Source organism: Alexandromys fortis, unplaced genomic scaffold, assembly GCF_014885135.2.
Source record: "Alexandromys fortis isolate MF-2015 unplaced genomic scaffold, M_Fortis_MF-2015_v1.1 scaffold_26, whole genome shotgun sequence".
Lineage (NCBI taxonomy): Eukaryota > Metazoa > Chordata > Mammalia > Rodentia > Cricetidae > Alexandromys > Alexandromys fortis.
Genome location: NW_026067894.1, coordinates 15,687,129 through 15,710,448, shown reverse-complemented (window position 1 = coordinate 15,710,448; position 23,320 = coordinate 15,687,129). Strand labels below are relative to the sequence as shown.

Here is a 23,320-nt window from a genome sequence, read left to right as displayed (position 1 = left end):
GGAATGGCATTTGGCATTTGTCTTCGGAAAGGCACATCATCAACCCTTCCTCTCAAAAAATGTCTCCAAAGTCGCTTCTCCCATGCAGAAGATGTTTTAATTACCCCAGCTGCCATTATCGGTGTCAGCCAGCTTCGAGCCATTCCCAGATAACCCTGTGCTAATCAGCCCCAGCTGAGCCCCTGGTGCATGGCATGTGTAGGTAAGAGCCTGGAGGTGGAAAAAAAAAAAAAAGAGAGAGAGAGAGAGAATTATAATAAATTAATAGATAAGCAATCACAATTAATGCCACTTCCCGGCAATAACAGTTACATCATGGGAAAGATATTTTCATCTGTCGTTCCTTGAGGCCATGTTTTCCGAGCATCGGCTTCTTCCCATTCAGACCCATGGGGTGCTAATGAATTAGTCTATTATGTTATGCTGAATGTTTCTAAAAGGTCCCCAGTCGACACTGAATTCAGTGTGTCAACATTTGGCATCGGAAATGCAACTTTTTGCCAAGCTGCAAAGTTGCCCACAGTTCACCGTGTTGAGCACTTAGGGTCTTGGCCCAGGGCAATTTGAACAAAAAAACAGTAACAGGAGCTGGAAAAAGAGGCCTCTTCACCAGCTCCTCACTGTCACTGCCCTCTTGTCATAGCGATGGGGGTACTCAGCATCACTAGCCCTCGGAGGCTTTGCAGGAAAGCCCAGACCAGAGAATGGTGTGAATGGCAGCCTTGCCGCCCAGGAGAACCTGCTATGATTTCAATTTAGAATGTCCCCTGACCAGCTCATGCCTTGCTATTTTCTAGGAGGTAGGGTTAGCTGCTAGAAACAGGTACTTCAAGGTCATACCCAGCCCCTGGTTCTAGCCTTCCTTTCTGCTTTCGGGTTTACCATGGCGTGAACAGTTGTTGAAAGACATTCCCACCTCTGTGATATCGACTGCTTTTCCGCCCATTCCCCCTGACTGTGATGGGATGGAGCTGTCTGAAACCATGAGTTGAAATAAACCTTTCTTCCCTTGATTTTGTCACTGCTATAGAAAAAAAAAAAAGGCAACTAACAAGCCCTCCCCGGCTGTGGCTCTCTTGTCAGATCAGATGCTGCAGCTAGGGACTGGGGAGGGCAGCTTCAGTAACACACAAGCCTCCCTACCAACGCAGAAACACCATCCGTCACACGGAATTAGGTCGGCTTCGGGGCCCAGGGCTGGGTAAACTGAGTCAGAGGCCCTGGGAAGGCTACTGTGTTAGCATCTGCCACATCTTAGACAGAGGCTGAGCCCCATGTCAAGAAGGGTGAAGATGGCAGCCATCCTGGTTGGGTCCCAGCAGCTCTGCTCCGGCCCCAAACTTGCATATACTACTGCAAGGCAAAATCTGCCTAGCTCTTCAGACCTTTCTGGAAAGATCTCTAAGACCTAGATCTTGAAGCAAATATCCATCGGAGCTCATCTTCTTTCCCGGTCAATTCGCCAAGCTGTGCCCACTTACCTCCTCACAGAGAGCTTCCTCCGAAGGGGAGGTAAATATTTAAACACCCAGAAAGTTCCTAGCCAGGCTGATGGTTCTTCCCACAACGGGAATCAGAATGCCCATAGAGCCAGATCCTAACTGTTGCTGCCTGCGAGGGTGAACGCCTGAAAATCCCAGCATCAGAGCTGGATCTCTGATAGACCTTGTGTGTATGTAAAGAAACAACCAGGGGAGGCTTCTAGGAAGCGGTGATGCTTGTCTGAGTCTAAGAGAGCGGCTCACAGGCACTGTGAGCTCCACGTGTCCCGTGACTGGGGTATCTACAACATGTCTGTCTTAGGATGAGAAGCTAGGGTAGGTAGGACAAGGCAGAGGTAGCTCAGTCTTCAAGGAGTGAAAACTGGGGATGGGTACAGGAAAACAGGATACAGTTTCTTATCTATGCTAAGGAGTTCATACTTTTTCTTTTTTCTTGCTGAGTGGGTATGTGACAGAATGCCATAGTCTGTGTGAGCCACAAACAACAAGACTTTTTCTGGCTCACAGTTCTGTGAAATGGGAAGTCCAGGAACATGGTGCTGGCCTCTGGAGAGGACCTTTAGGCTTCATCATAGTATCCATGTGACTGTTGGACATAGGACCAGGAACTTGGCCTTTAGAAGCAGGCCTTCCTCTCCCATGTAACCTCTGGAAGTGTTGCTAAGGGCAGAGACATTGTGACTTAATTGCCTCTTCTGCGAGTCACCCCCAACCCAGGGCTCTTTCCTCACCTATAAAATGGGAAAGGAAGTTGCTGTGGAAGCTAAACCAGTGTGACGGTCCCCATAGTCACTCTCCACTGAGGTCGGTACCATTCAGACACTCTCTGGCCACTTTAGTGTGAACTCCCTTCTCTTCAGCCTCCCGCTCTTACCCAGCGTCCTCCCCATCCTAGAAGCAGGGCCACATAGTGAGTTGTTCCGTGATAGTCATAGCATTCACAGGGGGGTGGCTTCAGGACCTCCTTGGATAGTAATTTCCGTAGATGCCCATCCTAGTCAGGGTTTCTATTGCTGCCGTGAAACACCCTGGCCAAAAGCAACTTGGGGAGAAACTTACCCTTCCACATCCAGCCCAACGTGGAAAGAAGTCATGGCAGGGACTCAAACAGGGCGGGAACTCATGCAGAGGACTACTTACTGGCTTGTTCTCACGATGTGCTCCGCCTGCTTTGTTCTACACCCCCGGACTACCTGCCAAAGGGCGGCCCCACTTGCTGTGAGCTGGGCTCTCCCACATCAGTCGTTAATCCTGACAATACCCCATAGCGTTACCTACGGGCCAATCTTAGGGAGGCATTTTCTCAATTGTGGTTCTTTCTTCTCAGATAATTCTGGCTTGTGTCAAGTTGACATCAAACTAGCCAGCACAATGCTCAAGCCTCTTGTATACTATTGCATCGTATTTACATATTACTAATACAGGCTCTTATCTCCCTTAAGTCAACTCCAGATAGCTTACAGTACCCAGTGGGATGAAAATGCTGTGTAGTGCATGATTTTGTTAGGGACTTGTGGGGAGAAAGTCTTCGTGTTCAGTATAGATGGGCAATTAAAATAAATTACACACACACACACACACACACACACACACACAGAGTTGGTTGAATTCATAGATGCACAGCCTTAGAAGGCTGGCTGTATTTGTTTGGGCATGTTAAGATGAGACTTTCTTGCCAGGACTCCAAGCCCTCCTCTTCTCTGCAAAGGGGACATGACTGCACACAGAGCCTTCCAGAAAGGGTCCACCTGGGAATGCAGGAAGGGCAGGAGTTTAGCACCAAGAAGGAGCATCTCGGAGCCCACAGGATGCCCAAGCATTGCATGAGATCTGCTCTATGGGCTCCAGCCTGTGCCCCTTTTATTATCTAAGGTTGGCACTAGGATAGGGGTGGAGGTGGGGGTGGGCTTCAGGTTCAAGATAGAAGGCGGCTCGGTGAAGATAAGAGGGAAGGTACAGAAAAAGGACTCGGTTTCCCCAGTCCTGGCTTGCAGCCAGTCAAACGTTGTCCGCGTTATTTATTTTTGAAAATCAAAACAGCAGTCTCAAGTGTAGATCTGAGCGCATTTCTAAGTTTGGAGGGAGCAGTCCTGTGGTGAAGCCGGGTATTTGAGGGATGGGGCGAGTAGCAGGGCCTTAAGGGGGGAGGGACATAGAGTGGAACAGCCGGGTTCCATACAAACTAGATTAATCTCCTGCAAGGCAATAAAACCTCAGCCGTAGGGATGACCTTTTGCGCTGGACACAAATCTCATGTTAAGCAGAAGTTTGGGCATTAACAGCAGTTCCCGACCCAGCGGAGTTAAGAAGCCCCCAGTGATCCGGAAGCAGCCATTCCCTGTATTGAAAGCACATAATGTTTCTCTTGTGTCTTCTTGAGTTTGGAGGCATTTTGAACCTGCGGTGCTCGGCTCGGCTCCTGCGAAGGCTAACTACCCCCTCCATACTCTGTCTTCTCTGCTAAAGGGCAGCTGGCTATTTCCACTGCCTTACCTCTTGGCTCCTTGCCTCACCAACCCATTGGCCTGTGCTGGGGTTGCAAAAGAGGCCAGGGCTGGTTGGGCTTTAATATCTTCTTCTCCTGGGCTGTCAACCAAGGCCTGCCCATCTACCAGGCTGTGTGGGACCTGACCATGGAGAGTCCTCTAGACGACTATCCTAGGAGGCAGCGTGAAAAGGCCCTGCCTGGGACTTCCCCAAGAGTCAGGGAAGAAGGTAGTGGATTTATTTGGACCCCTCCGTGAAAGGGAAAAAAATACTTTGGTCTCTCTGCCTCCTTCAGTGTTACTTGAAGATGTCCAGACCCAGCACCCTTCATCCTCCCAAAGTGGGAGGGTTCTTCTGGGTCCTATAAAGTGACCCCATTTTGTAGACGAAGAAACAGGGTGACGACTCCCATAGTCAGCATGTAAGGGTCAGTATCAGGAGATCCAAGGGGTGGATTCTGCTCAGTCACTCAGTGGGTACTCCAGCCAACTTTCATTCAGAGGGCTCTACGGGGAGCCACAGCTCAGGCCCAGGGGTGCCCAGGTCCAGAGGGTGAGGGAGGGGGATGGGGCCAGCCCTTAACCTCATCAGGCGCTCTCTCTCTCTCTCTCTCTCTCTCTCTCTCTCTCTCTCTCTCTCTCTCTCTCTCTCTCTCTCTCTCTCCAGGATCTCTATGCTCTAGACCTGGAACCCTACCGCTACTCGGGGGTGAACCTGACCGGGTTCCGCATCCTCAACGTGGACAACCCCCATGTCTCAGCCATTGTGGAGAAGTGGTCCATGGAGCGGCTCCAGGCGGCTCCCCGGGCGGAATCTGGCCTGCTGGATGGAGTGATGATGGTAGAGTGGGCAGACGGGTGAATGGACCCAGGGGCTCCTCTCTTTCTCCCTCCCTCCCTCCCTCCCTCCCTTCCTCCCTCCCTCCGTCCCTCCCTCTCTCCCTCCTTTCTTGTCCTGCTTTCCTTTTTTCCTTCTCTCCTTCCTTCCATCTCCCCATGCAACACGTCTTTTTGTAAGATCTGCCATATATCAGTTAGAGCCCCGGGGACAACCATCCCACCCCCAAGGGCCACCTCTGATGGAGCCAGTGGATTACATAGAAAAGAGCTATGGGGACTTAGGGTGTGACTGGCAGGTGTGGGACTGAGGAGGTGTAGGACTGAGGAGACAAGAAAGGAGTAAGAAGTGGGTGGAATTAAGTAGAGAGAGCCTGAGCTGCAGAAAAGAGTATGGCGCTGGGTCGCCATAGACTCATAGGACCACTGAGGTAAAAGGACAGGGCTCCCTCTGGGCCTGCGGACCTGTGAGCTTGTAGTGGGAGAGGAGCAGGTGGGGCAGGAGCCGAGGTGCAGCAGCCTCAGCCCTCAGGCAGGCCTGTGCCCTCTGCAGACCGACGCAGCCCTGCTCTACGATGCTGTCCACATCGTGTCCGTGTGCTACCAGCGAGCGCCGCAGATGACCGTGAACTCCCTGCAGTGCCACCGGCACAAGGCCTGGCGCTTCGGCGGCCGCTTCATGAACTTCATCAAGGAGGTGAGTCCCATGCCCTCCCCGGCATACCCCCTATGGCTGGGGAGGAGCAGAGAGCTGGAGTGCCCAGGTGTGGCAGTCAGAGCGAAGTGGTTTTTGTTACACACAGACTCCAGCAGGTCGCTTCACATCTCCGAGCCTCAGTTTCCCCCGTCTCACAGGGGACTGGGAAGTCTGGGAGAGCAAAGAATCCTTTCTCAACAGTGTCCTTGCTGCTGTCACTCTGGATGCAGGGTCTGTGACTCCCATTTACAGGCAAATACATTCAATCCGGGCCTTGGGTGCCGGTGCATTGCAGCTGGCTGAGTGGCTTGGTGGGATGACTACCTCTCCGATCCTCAGTTCACGATTGTTGGGAAGACAGTAACACGCAGGGTCTGACCAGCATCTCGTCTCGGTTCCTAGCAAGACAAGGCTAACAGGATGAGCTCTAGGCAGGGCTATCCTGGGCTAAAGTGAGTGGGTGAGTGGACCATGACCAACACCAAGGGGCTCAGGTGGAGCCCTCTAGGAAGGTTCAGATTCTCTCTCTCTCTCTCTCTCTCTCTCTGTATGTACGTATGCATGTGTGTGCGTGCACATGTGCGTGCATGCATGTGAGTGTATGTATGTGTTCAGAGACTAGAACAAAAAGAAGCAAGCTAATTTCTTGGAGTTCTTTCATCTGACAGCCGTGGGCCGAGGGTTGATCTCAGAGCTGTGCTCTCCCCTGAAATAGCAGGTGTCACAGCCCTGATTTTTCAGTCACCGTCATCTGTAGTCACTCTAAGTTCCTTTTGGATAATGGGTTCCAGTCAGAGGGTCTGCAGCCCACACTGCTTTAGGGACCCCACCCTTTCACTCCTTGCCCCTTGGAAAGCACAAGGCTCAGCCATGAATGCCCAAGGGGAGCAGATTCCCCACTGCCCAGCCTAGAAAGAGAAGTCCCATTCCCCTCCGGGAGCTCTCCTACCCAGGCTGGGACGGACACTCCCGTGGCTTACAGAACTCCTTCTGTTCTCCATAGGGCCCTGGGGGGCAGCCAAGAGTAGCCAGGGATTGTTCATGGTCTGTAGCCGGCCACTTCCAGAACCCAGGTACCCTGCAGAGCCCAGTCTTCCCTTTGTCCACTTCCAAGTTGCCCGTCTCCCTGTCTGACTGCGTGACAGTAAATCATTTTAAAGACTTGGCATTTCCGAAAGGAGCTGGAAAATACCAGGCCGGAGTTCAGAGCGTGTGAAGCATCTTTCATTTAGCGAGGCCTGAGCGGCTGCTAGAGGGGGCGGGTGGGCAGGGAAATGTCACGGGGAGGAGCTGCCCGTGGCTCCCTGCCCTGCCCCTGCCCACCCGCCCACAGACAGGCCGCACCTGCTGGCATTTAATTCCTCTGCCACTGACAGGGAGGAAGGCCTCTTCTGTCTGAGCAAGGCTGCTGAAGACACCTGCTGAGATTTCCCTGGGGGCCGGCAGATAGCCAGAGGGTGTGGGCTGCCACAGAGAGGTGGAAGCCAGAGGGATGGGAGAGCCAGCCTGAGGGAAGCCCGGCGTCCCTGTGAAGTCATAAACAGAGCAGTTCACCTTCTCTGATGTGGTTTTTAATCTCTGCCCCCTTGGCTCCCAGCTTCCCAGGCTTTCGTGTGTGTGTGTGTGTGTGTGTGTGTGTGTGTGTGTGTGTGTGTGTGTGTGTACATTCACATGGAGACCAGAGGTAGATGTCAGGTACCTTCCACTATAACTCTCTACCTTGGTTGGTTTTTTGAGCCTGGCTCTCACTGAACCTGGCATTCACTGTTTAGGTGGGCTAGCTGACCAGTGAGCCCTGAGATCCACTCACCTCCACCCCACCCACACCCAGGGCTGGGTTCCTGATGCTTGCAAGCACACCTGGCATTTTTATGTGGGCATTAAGGATCCGACTCAATACCTCATGCTTCCGTATCAGGTATTTTACTAACTGAACTATCTCCTTGGTGCCTCGGTTCATCTTTGAATCTAGTATTCTCATCATGGAAACAGACAATGATGAGCCCACTTTGCAGGGTCACAGTGGAAGTTCAGTGGGCTCCCTAAGGGTGGGATTGTAACTCTCTGCTCTAAGTTCCCTCATTGAACCTGGCTGTGGCCAAAGTTCTTCTCTTCCTCCTTTGAGGACCAGCTACATTTCCAGGAGACCCCGAGGCTCCGGAACCCACAAAGGAAGTGTGATAACCCGTAACACTTGTCATGATCATACATGATCATACACACAGGCCTGGTACTGGGCACTTCACCCACCTCTTTAAGGACCTGCACATCAGTGGGTTGTTAGATAGATTGAGCCTCTTTTGTTCTGTGACCTTCTGGGGCTCCAGGATGTTGCCTCTGAGTTAGGACACCTTTTGTCCATCTGCTCTTTTGGGGGTGGGCAGAGAAGGGCTTGAGACAGAACCTCAGTAAGTAGCCCAGTTCACAATCCTCCTACCTCTAACCCAACTATCATCTACCATTATTTGTATAAGTCTATAGGGACTCCAAGCTGCCCAAGAACAGGGAGACCCTCTAAGTCTTTCGGTGGGATCCAAAGCTAAGATTCTGGGCCTGGAAACTTGAGAAGTGGTCATTTGGTGGGTGCTGATGTCCATTCCAGGGAGAGGCTAGGAGCCCAACTCAGAATAGAGGGTGAACAGGAACCTGTTATGCCCAAACCAGCACTCAGCCAGATTACCAGAATTCAGACCTCCTGCTGTGCACACCTCTCCTGGATACCCTAATTCCTCCCCTCCACTCACTCCTCTGACTGAGGATCCCCCACTAGCTGTTTCCTTCCTATTTCCCAGGACCCCAGGACGGAGGGTGGGTCCTCTTCTCCCAGATTCAGAAATCTAACTGTAAAATACCCACCAACATCAGCCCCAAGGAGAACCCCAAGGGGTCCAAACCAAGTGGTGAGGCCCTGGGACCAGGGGTCTAACTTGGCTCTGCCTATTGTGTAGTCCAAGCTTTGGGGACTCCCAATACCTTCTCCCTCCAGGCCTGTTTGCCCATCTGTAACATGGGAATCATGATCCTCACTGGGCCAATTCTCAAGGCTGCCGGGGAAGTTGAGTGACACCAACTATGGGGTCGTGTCTTATGGCGTCATCTCTCTGGCTAGCGCTGTGACTCCACTCGTGAAGGGCTAGCTACTCAAGTATGAGAATCAAAGCTGAAGTCCCCAGCACCCACCTATAAATCTGGAACAGTGGAGATCTGTCATTCCACTGCTGGGAAGGCAGACAGATGGGTCCAGAGAACTCCCCATAGACAGGTGGGAATAGCTGTGGGTTCAAACACAGGCTGTGGTCAGACTGGCCCACCCTGGCCAAGAAGATAGTCTGCAATTAGTTACACCTGCCTCTCTCTGCTTTCATGACAACAGAATGGCAGAAGTTTCCATTTATCCAGGGCCTGCATTAGGCCACGCTCTCCTCTCTGGTTTCCACTCATATTTTGAAAAGATGGATACCACAACTAATTCCATTCTATAGTCAAGGAAACCAAGGCAGAGAGTGCTCTAGGTCACAGATAGTAGAGTTGAACCCAGCAGTTGGACCCCAGAGTTCTCAGCTGTGGGGTAAATCTGTGGCAGCAGGTTGAGGGACTTTGTAAACAGAGCCTGCTGGGCCTGTGGGCATTCCTATCTCTTGGTGGGTCTTACGTGCTCCAGCTCCGCTCACCTGCCTCCCTGGCCTTCTCCGGGGATCTGACATGGGCTCCCCCTTCCCAGGGCTTCGAGGCGGGGGCTCGTTTGAGCGCATCCGAGATCGATGTTGTACACGAGAAGGTGCAGATGTAGAGCTGGCTAAAGAGCGTAATAGAATTTATGGAAATCGCTGGCTCGCACCACAGCCCGAGCAATGATGGAGGTGATTATTAATTAATCATGGTCTTGGGGGAACAGTATCAGTGCAAGGAGTAATTAAAATGAAGCATTGTACAGTTGTACCGAATGATGATTTATGAGCCCGAGGAATTGCCGCTCTGCCCTCTCCCCTCTGCAGGCTCAATGGGAAGGATTAACTGGACGGATTGTTTTCAACAAAACCAGTGGTTTGCGGACTGATTTTGATCTGGACATCATCAGCCTGAAGGAGGATGGCCTGGAGAAGGTGCGTAGGTGCTGGAGGAGGCTCAGCAGAGGACCAGGGATGTTGGGAGTGCCTTCCACAAGCTCCTAGCAGAACAGCGGATCCACTGCAGGCATCCCCTTGAGATTCAACCCGAGCCAGCATGGCCTCTGCAGGGCTGGGGGCTAGAGAAGACCCGAAGAGCCTGTTACGCTTGAGTGTACAGAGTTCAGTGCCCTAGCCAGAACAGACACCTGTGCCCATGACTCTATGAGTTGGGCCTGTCAGGGAAACACAATCAAAGACTTACGGCACAAGCTGACTGTCTCTAAGATCCTGCAGGGTTGGGTCAACAATAAGGACATATATGTTCTTAAGTTAAACCTTCTAGCCTCCACCGATAGCCTGGCCTGGGGTAGTAAGCTCACAGTTCCTGGAGGCAGCTAAGCTAATACGGAGAGATTGCTTGTCTGGGAAACTAAGAAAATCCTTACCTCAAAGAGATGTTGGGATCTTTGGGATCTGCTCCCCTCCACTGATTCCAGCTTCTCAGACCACTGATTCCAGCGTTTGGTACAAGAAAGCAGTCCTGTCTGGACTTGGGGCCTTTCATCTGGCCAACATAGACATGTTCTACTGAAGCCGTCCCAGATCTGCCCTGCCGATGGCTCCCCAATTCCAAGTCAGTACGCTGCAGCCCTTCATCGAGGCCTTTTAGATGCTGAGAGTTTCCTCGGCTGGCCTCCCCACCCAGCACAGTCTCTTCTGCTCCCTGAAATGTCCTCCAAAACTTCTGAGTGTGACCCCCTATCCCGGGTGCCCTGGCTGTAAGAGTGCCCCCCCAGGCATGGACCTGGTTCTACATGGCCTCAAGTAGAACATTATACACACGGCCACGGCTTCCTGATTCTTTCCTGAATCCTCCCACTCAATGTCCAGGGAGGGGTAGCCAGGAATCCTAACTGTCCATCCCCAGCTACTTCATGCCGTACGTGGCATTAATTCCCAAGGTCGGGGGCTGAGGCCTCTGTCCCTGAGTTCGCCCAAGAGCCACTGTTCCAGCCCCAGGTATACTCCGCAAGTTCCTGTCAATCTTGTTTAAGGTCCCCAGTGCTAGAGAACAGTCTCCCTCGTGGGCAGCGGCACAGCTGACATGGCGCTCACAGGTGGCTTGTCCTAACTTGGCTTCCTCAGCCACTCAGCTCTAGGGACAGCATCAGGTTCTAGGGGTAGTAGATAGATGGCACACGTGCCATTGCTTTCCGCTCCTATGCCCATGGCAGGCATCAGTAATTGATCACCGGAGCACTCTTTCATTTGAGCCCACCCTAACAGCATCTATCTCCCAACAGCCCTCCAGGCAGCTGCTACAAATTGACCGTAGCTAATACTCAAGGAAAACTCTATTATCCCTGGATGGAGGTTGGCCTGCAGGGTGCCCACCAGAGGCTCCCGGTCACAGCCACCTGGGCCTGTGAGCAGACAGCCTCTTTACTCCCATCCTTTCATTCCCGTTACGCCTGGCATCTATTGGGGCTTCAAAGAGCTTGCCGGCCTGAAGCTCCCTGCTGCTCACCCGCCTCTGGACAGATGTTTGTCGAGTGCCTCCTGCCCCTAGCCCTCTTGCTCAGCACCCAACCCTCTGCTCAACATCTCCGCACTGAACCTGGCCCACTTTAGAGAAGAGCCTCTCCAGTCCCATCTGCCTGTCAAGTCTCCTTGTGGACCCAGCGGGCCACGCAGGCAGAGAGCGTGCTGAACCCCTGCCGCAGCCACAGCCTCTCATTGCCCCGTTCTGTTTGCTAAGCTGGGTCAGAGCTGATCCAGCTCGCTCCAGCCGGTGGCTTTGGGAGGATTAAGGCAGAATTACCCAAGCATAATTACGTATCTTCCCACTATCTGTTGTGCACAGCTCTCTGAGTGGGATGTTTGTTCTTGGCCTCTCTGTTTAATTGATTAGGCTTTCTGAGTACCCCCAACTGGGCCAAGGACAGAGCGGGGCGTGCCGATGCCTTCCCTGAGAGAGGAGCCAAGATGAGGCCCAGCTGGGTGGGCAGTTTGCTCAGAATGCACCTGCAAGAGGCCCAGGGCTTTAGAATGACTTATAAAAAATGTATTGCGTTTATTTATTCATTGTGTGTGCATGTATGAAATCACGCCACTGTGCACCTGTGAGGACCAGAAGACAACTTGCAGGAGTCAGCTCTCTTCTTCTACCATGGGTCCTAGGGATCGAACTTGGGTCATCAGGCTTAGCAGCAAGTGCCTTTACCTGCCGAGCCTTCTCTTCACTCTGGGATGACCTTTAAACCCTGCTTCTCCTTCCTTGACTTTAGCCTCTGATTTGATATTGTGAGATGCTGTGAGGTGTTTCCCATAGTGGCCAGGGTGTATTTTAGAGGGGAGACCACAAAGCCAAGTGCCTCCAACCTTAGTGTAGTTCATAGGACTTACATCGTCACCCCAAACAGCTTCCAAGGCTGGCCTGCTGCCTGTTCACCCACAGTTCTTCCTTCCCCTTGGTCCACACATGTGGAGCACTTCCCCTTCCTCCCAATGGGAGCATTGCCTTCATTCCAGGGTGAGCTGGCCTTTGCAGGTGTCTCCCCTGGAACAGACCCACTGAGTAAGCAGCTGTGTGCCCAGTGTCTTGTCAGGAGGTGGCTCCAGCCTAGCCCGGGACCCCTGGCCCTTTTATCCCTGCTGGGTATCTTCTGCAGTGTCCTCCCAGCTCCCTGCAGCTCCTCTGCATTTCTCCCTCAGCTGAGACTTTGTCAGCAAGAGGAGGAGAAAAAATTCACACCTTGAAGTCTCCTCAGACGAGGGAGGGCAGCAGGGTTGTCATCAGAATCGTTCACTCAGAACACACAGTGGCAGTGATAGCAGTGTTGGCTGCAATGACTGGAAGCAGATGGCCTTGTTGACGTGGAGAAAAAGACTCAGCACCTGCCTTTTGTCTGTCTGTCCGTCCAGGTTGGGGTGTGGAGTCCAGCTGACGGTCTCAACATCACTGAGGTTGCCAAAGGCCGAGGTCCTAATGTCACCGACTCTCTGACCAACAGGTCGCTCATTGTCACCACTGTGCTGGTAAGAACCTCAGGCCCTGCTGACCTAAGAGACCCCTCCATCCCCCACCTGTCACATCTTGGGTACCCCTTAGGAGGCTCCCAGGAGACAGCGGCAAAGTGGACCACAAGAAAGTAGAAACTTCTAGGAAGGTTCAGAAAGCTTGAGAGGCAGGAGCTCTCCCCATCCCCCAAGAGAAACGTGTGCTTTCTGTCTCGCCCACCAGCGCAGCAGAGTCCCCACTTTCTCAGTAGGACCACGAAAGAGCGACTGCTCAACACGACTCTCCCACTCCAAGACCCAGGGCCAAGGCCCTTCCTTTAAGTCCCTCCAGCAGCGGCAGGTGCTAGGGCCACACCAGAGAGCCCCAGGAGCCTGTACACACCCGCACTGCACAAGGTTTATAGATCCTAAGAGCTGGAGGCTGTGCCTCTCCCCTTGAATAGAGCTACACCCCATCCCTTGTTTGTGATGAGTCGGGGGGGGGGGGGGGGGTCTAATCTTTTAGATGTGGATAGCTCCTACCTGCCTCCCCAGCTGAGGCAGTTTAGCGATGTGTCTTCTCCTGCCCTTGCTCTCCGGATCCACTTCAACCAGGAAGTGGCTCATGGACTCTCCCAGGCTCCCTGCACTTTGCAGCTGGCAGCTACCGCTCTCCCCTTACTGACTGGTGCTGTACCTGTTCTTCATGTACAACTGCCCCCTGGGAGGCTGCAAAGACACAGAGGCTCAGAGCAGACCCTCACCATGTCACAGTGTCACTGCTCTTAGGGACAATTCCCCCACTTATCCCAGGGCCACCCTAGGAGCAGGGAGCCTCAGCACAGCCAAGCAGAAGCTGATGCCTTTGAGGACAACGCTGGCCCAAGTCAACCTTGTAGAATATAGTAACCGAATCTGTAAGACCCGTACCTGGATACCTGGGCTTGTTCCTCTACACAAAAGCAAAGTGGGCCCGTTAGGATTAGGGGAGCCTTCCATGGGTGAGGCCTGGACCCAAATACTGGGAGCTTTCCGTGGTGCTTGGCTGGAGGTGGCTTCCCCGACATCCCCCACTGAGGCGGTTTAGCCAGGTCAAACAAGACCATCCTCCCCTCTAGTGTCATGATGCCTACCAAGCATGTATTCAGTAGCTGGATGGTTGGTGGGCACCATGAAAGAGTTAGGGAAGCAATTACAAAATAACCCCCATTCTTCCAGGAATCTCGAAGACACTGGAGCACTATATATGTTGAGGGGAATGTTAGCCAATGGGTCTCGGCTACAGCCCCCAGGGTCATAGTCCTAAGAGATCCCCTTAAAGCCCATAGAGATTGAATGGGTCTTGTGGACAGGTTGCTGATAGAGCCACAGGAATAGAGCCAGGAAGGTGGCATCCCACCTTTGGCTGGGGGGGGGGGGGAGACAGGTGCTAGTGAGAACCCCGGGCGTCTTCCAAGTGGATCCCTTCTAGTCTTTAGGCATCCACTTTTTATTAAGGAGAGAAGTACTAAAGCCGTAGGTCAAAGCTGTAAGCAACAGGAACAGAAGCAAAACGAATGTAAAAGATAAATGATAAAAATAAACAAAAAGCACCCAGGGACTTCCGGGAGACTGATGAGCAATTAAAGGAATATAGATGCGGATAAAAATAGGAAGATAAAGGGCAGCAAAAGGAGAGCTAAGTAGAAAGGTTGAGGGGGGATAATGAAGGTAAGGGGAGAGATAAAAAGGGAAGATATTAAGAAAGGCGAAAAAATTAAATAATTCACAATGCTGGCTAGACAAGGTAAAAATGCTCAAGCAAAAAAAAAAAAAAAAAAAAAAAAAAGTCCAAAAGCAAAGGGATGAGAGTGTGGCAGCGCTAAAATATAAAAGGGTAAAAATAAAATAATAAAAAGGTGGTAAAAGATTAAAAGCAGAATTGCATGGAATGTGAGATATAAATAAAACACTTTTTGCAAGGCGAGATTAAAACGAGGTGAGAGAAATATGATTTAAGAGAGGCAGAGGAGAGATGATTACAGGAGCCGAGGGGATGCAGCCACGAAACAAGACTCCAAACGGGGAGTGCGCGCGGAGGGCTCCCCAACAGGATGCAAAACACAGCCTCCTTGAAAGGCCACTGGGTCACATCTCACTGAAATGGCAGCCGTCCTGTTTCAAGGGTGTGGAACTGCCTGGGATTTGGTGATGCACGCACTCAGGAGGCAGAGGTAGGTGCATCTGGTTCAAGGCCATCTTGGTCTACAAATGAGTTCCAGGATAGCCGCCCACTGCCCACCCCCCACCCATACCCCAACTCCCAAAAGAGCATATTCTACAGAGGCACAGGTCTTTTGTTTTTTTTTAAGAACTGAATCAGGCAAACAAACCATTGACCTGTCAATCTTCACCATGGTGGCACTGGACCCCAACCTGCTGGGCTCACTATATCACCAAAGGCCCCACCCCCAGAACTGGCTGGCTCCCAGGAACTGCAGGAGGATATGGGGCGAGATAAGTCCCTCTTAAGTCTTGGCTTATAGCCTGGACACAGCTCCATCTGTCCCGCTGCCCCACGGCCTCACATCAGCTGGGTAGAAATGGCCCAACTGCTCTTTGGCACCCGTAGGAATGGGATGAGCAGTAGCTAAGAGCACAGACTTTGAGGTTGCATCTTGGCCTCTGTTGATGTAATGTGTGGGCCTGAGACATGACTTTCCTGCTTGATACCTGTGGCCTGTTTGATCAGGAATACATGGGAGCAATCACTACCTACTTCCTGGAGTTGAGAGGGTGGACGCCGATAAACTCATGGTGGGGTGAGAGCAGTTATTGGAATGGATTGCTATTGATCCGGGACCCAGTGAGCTCAGGCTGGCCACACACCAACCATGTATGGCCGCTGTCAGAGCCCTGAACTTCAACAAAGACCGCGCACAGCCGGAGTGGCGATTCCTGGCATTGGGGCACAAGTGTTACAAACTTCCAGTCCTCCCTGGGATATTTTTCAAGCCCAGTGAGCTCTCCTGGGCCTCCCTCCCATCCCCCACTGCCCCATACTCTGCTATATACTTTTTAAGATTATATAATTTCGTCACCTCCACCCGGGACCTTCCCAGAGTTCTGGCCTCTCAGAGAGACATAACATTCCAGGTTGGCTCCTATGTCCTCCCCTCCCTTGGGCACAGTCTGAGCTCCTGACCCTAGGATCAGGCTAATCACCTATCCCTGGGACAGCTACACACGTCATAGTGAGTGACTCAGCCCGGTGCTGGCTGAGCTCTCCTGACTGAAAACTCAGCACCTTGCTTGGTTTGCCTGTGCACAGGGCCAGCACCTCCTGCTGAGAGCACAGGCTTGCTTCGGCGTTGTCAAGGCAACCACATTTGAGTGATAGGCAGGTACAGCATCGGAACATCAAACTGTTCTGCCCCAGGGAACCAGGGCCTGGAGGTGAGAACTCTGATGAGAAGGGCGGCTATCTTCCTGGGATGTGGCAGGCCACAGCAGCCTGTGCGAGCTCACCAACCCCATCTTCTACTCTCACTATGCTAAACCTCTGGGGTTAGGTAATCCAGGTGCCTTCCCTGAACAGACCAATGGACAGGAGCCTGACTGCGCCCTCTGGCCACTCAGAGCACTGGGCAGATCCCCATTCTAAAGCTGGAAGACTACCCCACCACCCTCCGTGCAGGCCCAACCTCTCTTCTGCCTCTGCTGTTCACAGTCTCATGAAAAATTCATGTACCCAAACCTCCGCTCACACCAAGAAAGCTCACGCCATGTGCTCCTGGGGCCCTGCTTTTGAAGGTTCGAGGTTCTTTCCGCTGTGGATGTGACTGGTAATCAGGGTGCATGTGGGCGGATGTGAATTCTTGGGATGTATCACAAATGGCCTCTGGATACACACCGCTACAGTGTGCACACTGTGACCCACATCGATGCAGCTGCCAAGCAAGCTGACCCCCAGCACCTAGTAGCAGGAGAAGGGGAAAGCCAAGGCCAGAATGTGGGCCAGGGGCCATTCTGGATCCACCCACTAGAGACATGTGACTCTGAATGCCCTGTCTTGTTCAGTGTTGCAACAGCCAAGGCCTCGGGTCTAGGTTCTTGGTCTGTGTGTCTAAGCAGGGTCAGACGGGCAGCATACAGAAATATGTGGGCCGTTTTACCAGTGTGCATACATGTGCACATGTGCATGGTCGTGAGGAGACATAGCCTATGTCAGGGCACTCCGGGGCCCAGCTATGGGGTGGCTAATCTCTGAACCCTTCTCTTCTGGGGATTGCCCGCTCCCCACCTCCTCTTTCAACCTCTGGCCCTGTGTCTGGCAGAAGCTTGGCTCTAGGTCTGGCTTTTCTATTGCTAAGTGATTGTAGCGAGCCCAGATGGAGAGCCTTGTGACAGAAAGTGGGGAAAGGTTATTTTTCTGGACCCCTGTTTTCAGTAACTTGTTGAGGAGAAATATTACCCCTGGTCCCACGGCTCTTCTCCCGGAGCAATAGGAGAGCGTGAAGTTATGAAATTGAGGGCACCTTCACTGAGCAATCGATTAGCAGCTGAGGGAGCCGGTGAACTGGCTGTCTGGACATTTCCAGTAATAAATTGTGAAATAGTCCATGAATAAGTAGTCTCGGAGTTGAGAATTACCCCCTAGGAAATGTTGCTGGGCTGGAGACGCATTACTAAGGCGAGCACCATTTTAATGCCCTGGGCTTCAGCTGTTAAATATGTATGCCATCCGCAAAGCACTTCCCGAAATTAATGGCATTTTGCAGCTGCTCCGAAGGCAGAGTATTTAGATGGAGATGTATAGATTCTGGGGCTGTGGTGGCTTCACAAATGAAGTGCTAATTTTAGAGGCGAAGGCCAAGAAGAGGCGTGGAGGGGGCGGGTCAGGAAGGGAGCAGTCTTAGGGGCTTTTCCCAAAAGATTCCCTCCACTTCCCCTGGTTGCCACGATCTTTACAGTTTGGTGACATTGGGTGTGATCTCTACGCGGGAAAGGTCACCGGCGTAATGGGCCAGTTTGCACACAGGAAGAAGGAGTGTGTATAAATAGTAATAATAAGAACAATATAGTAATATTGGCAGCTGACACTTACCAGGCACTGAGGGCTTCTCCCTGGTGGGTTCATCTTTCCCCTACTCCTGTTAGGATAGGTCTGTCGAAATCTCCATTCTACAGCAGGGAGTCTCTCCCTGTCAGGGCAATTTCTCTGAGAAGGATGATCCCTTCCCTCTAATTCTTTCCCTAAGCTAAATAAGGTTAGGGCCACCAGGTTCAGTGGTGCAACTTGGCTACAGTACAAGAGCATTCTTCAAAGGGGTCAGTGGATTGACAGCCCACCCAAGCCCCGTGCCCAGGGTGCCGGGGCAGTATTACCTGGGGAAAGTTTGATGTTCCCTTAACCTCCATTCAGCCTGACCCAGGCCCCCATGGGCTTCCCTTCCCATGCTGAGCTGCCTGCCTGGCTCCTACCTGCAGGTAGCATCAGAGGCCCTGAGGTCTAGGGAAGGACTAACCCAAAGGTCCGTGTTCCTGTATGATTCGATGGGAAAACATTGTCCTCAGAGTTCCCAGACGGTCAGGAACCCGTGAGAGATGCAGACACTCTCTGCCTCTTTCTCAGAAGTCTCTGAAGGACTCCTGAAAGCTTGGGTAGACCCATGTCATGAGGTGGGGTGGCACAATGGGAGACCAGGGCGGAACAACAGCCCACCTGCCACAGCAGGAGCCTGGATTAGGCACTGATGGACCCAACAATGGTCACCAGAGGCTTCCTCTTCCCACCCTTTCCCCGGGAGTCAGGGGATCAAGAAAAGTGCCCTGCCAGTGGGAAAAACAATGAAAGACCCCTCTAAGTAAGTCCTTGTGTTATTGGGAGCATGTGTTCTATCAGTGAATGGCTCTCAGGCAGGAGTAGAGGCATTTAGATGGTGGGTGTGGGGGAAGGTGGCTAGCAGGCCAGGGAAAAGGATGGGTCAGGACTGAGGTCCAAGAGACCCAAGCAGGTGAAGATTATAGCAGCTCTCAGCCTGAGTTCAGGACCTGCAGGAGCAGGTGAAGTCAGGAGGGTCTGAGCCTAGGGGACAGACAGGAAAGGAGCTGGGTGAAGGAGGGTGCTGATTGTCTGTGTCTATCAGAAACTGAACTCCTCTGGACTATTTATTGTCAACTGCTGTGTGGCTTTGGGTTATGTAGTTACCCTCTCTGAATCTTTTTCTTCATGCATCAAATGGGAATTTGATCATCTATTTTGCATGCTAGTAAGACTTAAACAAAATAGATAGGCACGCATCGAAAATGGTGCCTGGTACACAGTAGTAATTCAACAAATGTGGAGTTTGCAGATGGGGCAGGGATTCGGCTCCACAGGGAGTTGTGGGTGGAGGTGGGTGCTTAAGGCCCACAGAATCATGGACTTGTATGTTTTCCTGGGTTCTGGGGCATCTGGATCTTGCTGCATCCGAGCATCTCCGACCGGATGCTGTCAGTTCAGTCCTCCCCGTGGGCTTCCTGCCTCTCCCCTTAGTTTTACATTTGTGGTGTAGCGCAGAGCTGTGCTTCTCAAGAGTCAGACAACGCTAAGCCTTACTCTCTGACTTCCACTGGCTTCCCATCCCCTGACACAGGACAGGCATGCCTGCACCCACAAACTGCCTTCCTGAGGACCAACTGACCCCCGGGAGAGGCACAGCCTCTTGCTGATGACGCTGTTACCACAGCCAGTGTTGGCTCACCGCCAAGTCCTGACTTGGGGCACTGAGGGGACCTTGGGGACAGAGCAGTGTTGGGAGAGGTGTCTGATCTGGAACAGGTCAGGAAGGCACCATAGCGGATAAAGGGCTCGCCCACAGCTCCTGCCTCAGTGGGTCTAGTGCATTCCTCAGAGATTCTAAGGTCAGGCTGGTGCTGGCCTGGGATACAGCCCAGCAGAAAACCTGCCATGGAATCAGGTAGCTCCTGCCCCGCCATAGCTCGGGGTCACTGGCACCTAAGTCGGTCAGCACCAGCAGAGCCCTGTCCCCTTGTGCTGGGACTGTCCCTGCAGGTGCCATCGCAAGACGCCCTGTTGGCTTTCAGAAAATAGATTTGCCCTCTCCCTGGTTCAAGCCATTTGCAATGTTTTCAGCAAAAGAAAATTCTGGAGCCTGAGGAGATGGACAGATGTCGGCAAAGTGCTTTGTGGGACCAGCGGGAGGCCTGAGTGTTAGCCCTAGGAGCGCAGAAAACGCCAAGTGTGCTGGCTCATGCTTGAAATCCCAGTGCTAGGGAGGCAGAGACAGGAGGATCCCTGCGGCTCTGCAGCTAGCCAGGTCTAGCATACTCAGTGGGCTCCAGGCCATTGAGAGATCTCGTCACGAAAACAGGGTGTATGATGGTCTGTGGTAGCCATTCCACGCCACTGAAGCAAAGTGAACTTCAAGTGGTTAGTTCAGATTACACGAATACATGTAATTTTCTTCTCAAAGGGATTTTTCTTTTTTATGTAGGGCCTCACTATTGTCATCCTTTCAGGCCTGGAACTCTGTGTAGACTAAGCTGGCTTCAAACTCACAGAGATCCTCCTGTCTCCGCCTCCAGAGTGCTAAGATTAAAGGCACAAATCACCCTATCTGGCCAGGGAGGAATATTTAAAACTATTTTCTACATTTAATGCATGTTAGTTTTATTATTATTAAGATGGAAGTAATAAAAAAACATTAATGATACTTGAACAACAACACCCAAGTTTGACCTCTGGCCTTCACATGTACTTGCACACATATGTACATGTACCCCCACACACAAATGTACCTAGTGAATATGTGTGCGTGTGCATGTGAGTGTGTATGTGTGAATGTACAAGAGCCTAGGCCAGAGGTGAGGCACATGCCTGTAATTTCAGCATTTGGGAGGTGGAGGCAAGGAGATCAGAGGTTCTATCTAGGTTATCCTCAGTGACTTAGAGATGTCAAGGTCAGCCTGAGCTACAGCGCCTATGCCCACCCCAACCACTTAGCCTAGCATCCTGTCTCCCTTCTGTCCACACAGGAGGAGCCCTTTGTCATGTTCCGCAAGTCCGATAGGACACTTTATGGCAATGACCGGTTTGAGGGCTACTGCATCGACTTGCTGAAGGAGCTGGCGCATATCCTGGGCTTCTCCTACGAGATCCGGCTGGTGGAAGACGGCAAGTACGGGGCACAGGACGACAAGGGCCAGTGGAACGGCATGGTCAAGGAGCTCATTGACCACGTAAGCCAGGGCTTGGGCATGGAGGCTGGGGTAAGGACAGGGTGGGACGTTCTAGTGACATACCATTTGAACCTCTGGGCATCCCAGCAGGTGAAGGTCTAAGGACTAGGAAGATGGAGGTGAAGGTTGTATTCTTGAGGACTGATTAAGATCCACAAGAAGTGTGCCCAGCTCTGCTGGACCTGCCTGGCCTAGGCTGTCCACCTCCAAACATCCCTACTACATGCACAGATCGGCCCCTCTGATACTGGATCTTCCTGAGGCATCTTTGGTGAGGTTGCTATGGAGAGAATTCTTGCATCTTCTCGGCCTTTTGGTCCTTGAAAGATGTCTCAGCCCTGGGATTGAGGAGCCTAAACAAACATACTCTCCAGCTCAGGGACATGAAAAACAGATCTGTCACTCCTAGTCACTGTGGGTTCATTGGTGAGGCAGATGGCTCAAGAAGTGGGCTTAGGTCTGAAAAGAAGGGGTGGGTAAGACTTCACTGGGCAACACCAAGAACCTTGCACCCTGCCTGGGACAGGGAAAACCTGGGGAGTAAGGAGCCATGCAGGCAGGGTGAAGGGAGAGAAGCCCATCGGAGGAGCCTGGGTTTGTAGAAAATAAGGAAAAAGACAAGAATTTGTAGGCCAAGAGAGGAATTGGGGCCTCAGCTATGGGCGCAGACACAAGTCACCCAGCTTCTGAGCAGCTTCCTTCTGGGTGAAATGTGAAGGTCACCCGTCTCCCATCCCCACCCATCATCACTGGGACAGTGATGCAGAACCACGGGTACCTGTGTGATGCTAACAGCAAACACACCCTCCCTCTTGAAGTCCAGGCTCAGGACCAGCAGATCTGAGGGTCAAAACCAGATTTTAGGTTTAGCATATGTATGACCTAGGAAGTTCTTCAGTACACACACAGACACACAGACACACACAGACACACACACACACACAAGCTCCGTGTCGTCCTTTTCACTACAGGAGTAGTGAGCAGCTACCAAAGCCTCTAAGGAAGGTATGGGAACCAGGTACTATTTGCTAGGCTCACAGGGCACAGATGAAATATTCCCCCACCTTCTGTCTCAGGGTCCTCAGCAGTACAGGAGTAATACCTACCTGAAAGAAACGCTGCGTGCAGTTAAAGGTGGTGAGGACCAGATCTGCCCTGGATGCCCTAGGCCTGCTCTCTCCCGTCCTTAGAATAGCCCACTGAGGCAGTTACAGAGACTGAGGCAGAAGCGGCAGGGAGATCGGAACCAGGTCTCAGATATCGAGTGGTGGGCTGGATTCAAAGCCGGGGAGTCTTTAAAGGCTATGTGCCTAAGTGGCCCTGGGCTTTGATCTCCCTAGAGAGACCACGCTGGCCCAGAGCCAGGGCAGAAGCACATTCATGGCTGACACAGTCTTCAAGGCCCCGTAGTCCCAGTCACTGTCTGGGCTCCTCACTGCTGTGCGTCTCCAGGTGGAGGCAGCTGTACCAGCCTTTGACAGATGTCCTGCCCCACCACCCCGGACGTTGGGGAGGTGCTGTGTGGGAGACCTCAGAGGCAAGCGGTGGGGATGAAAGTTGAACCCTAAGAGTCAGGGAGAGTATGACGCAGTGGACCTATGCCCCGGCCTGGCAAATGTGGCCTGTATGGATGCCTGGTGAGAGGGGGCAATGTTGAAGAGCCTGTACTGATGCTGCCACTTGATAGCTGGGTGTCCCTGAGCAGTCTAAATGTGTCTGTCCCCTCACCTGTAAAGGGGGGTGGCACGCACGGAACTTGCCTCCCAGGGGTGCTGTGAGGACTCCGTTAGCAGGTGTGCTTGGTGTAGCTGGCGGAGCATCAGGCCGTGATGTCATTGTTTTTATTTTTATCCTCCCAGTTGTTCCTTGGAGACTGAGGAGGGAGTTGTTCAGGACTCGTTTTGTGTCCCCAAGCTCCAGTTTCCTGCCTCCACAATGAGAAAGATGATAACTGTCTCCACTTTTCCCCTGCCTACTGTGAGGCTACAAAGAGACAACGGATGGGAAGGGGTTTCTGAGCTACAGGCTTCCATGTAAATGGGGAGCTGTGTTGTCACTGTTATTAGTAATAACTGTAATCATTATGGAAATGAGCCAGCAGGACCGGATGCGCCTCCTCCTACCCGCTCCCCCAAGCCTTGTAAGCTGGACTTTGGAACCCGGCATTTCCAGACGGAACGGGAATGGGGAGAATGGAGCTCCTGTAAGACGGACGGCCAAGACCACATGTAGGAGGGGAGGGACAGTCAGTCCTGCCACCACAAACTTTGAAGAGCTGACTTCCTAGCGGGACATGATGAGAAGGGCCAGCAGCAAGCAGCCCCTCAGTGCCCCTCTGCTGGGGAACCAGAGGGAACCTCATCCCCATAGCCTCTGTGCTGCTGGGCAGTGCTTTGGAGGCCTGGTACCCATCAAGGCCAGCCTGGATGGGACATGCGGGAGACCTTGTTAAACCCGACTCTCTGC

General features: G+C 52.4%; 1 protein-coding gene across 1 annotated transcript in view; it reads left to right on the top strand.

Moving 5' to 3' along the window:
• The window catches only part of Grik3 (glutamate ionotropic receptor kainate type subunit 3), a 92,227-nt gene that overhangs the window by 27,993 nt on the left and 40,914 nt on the right, over positions 1-23,320 (top strand). Inside the window, exons 6-10 of the mRNA XM_050154796.1 lie at positions 4,656-4,829; positions 5,379-5,522; positions 9,518-9,625; positions 12,557-12,670; positions 20,651-20,854. Coding sequence (XP_050010753.1) covers positions 4,656-4,829; positions 5,379-5,522; positions 9,518-9,625; positions 12,557-12,670; positions 20,651-20,854 — 744 coding nt within the window. The remainder of the gene's footprint in view (positions 1-4,655; positions 4,830-5,378; positions 5,523-9,517; positions 9,626-12,556; positions 12,671-20,650; positions 20,855-23,320) is intronic.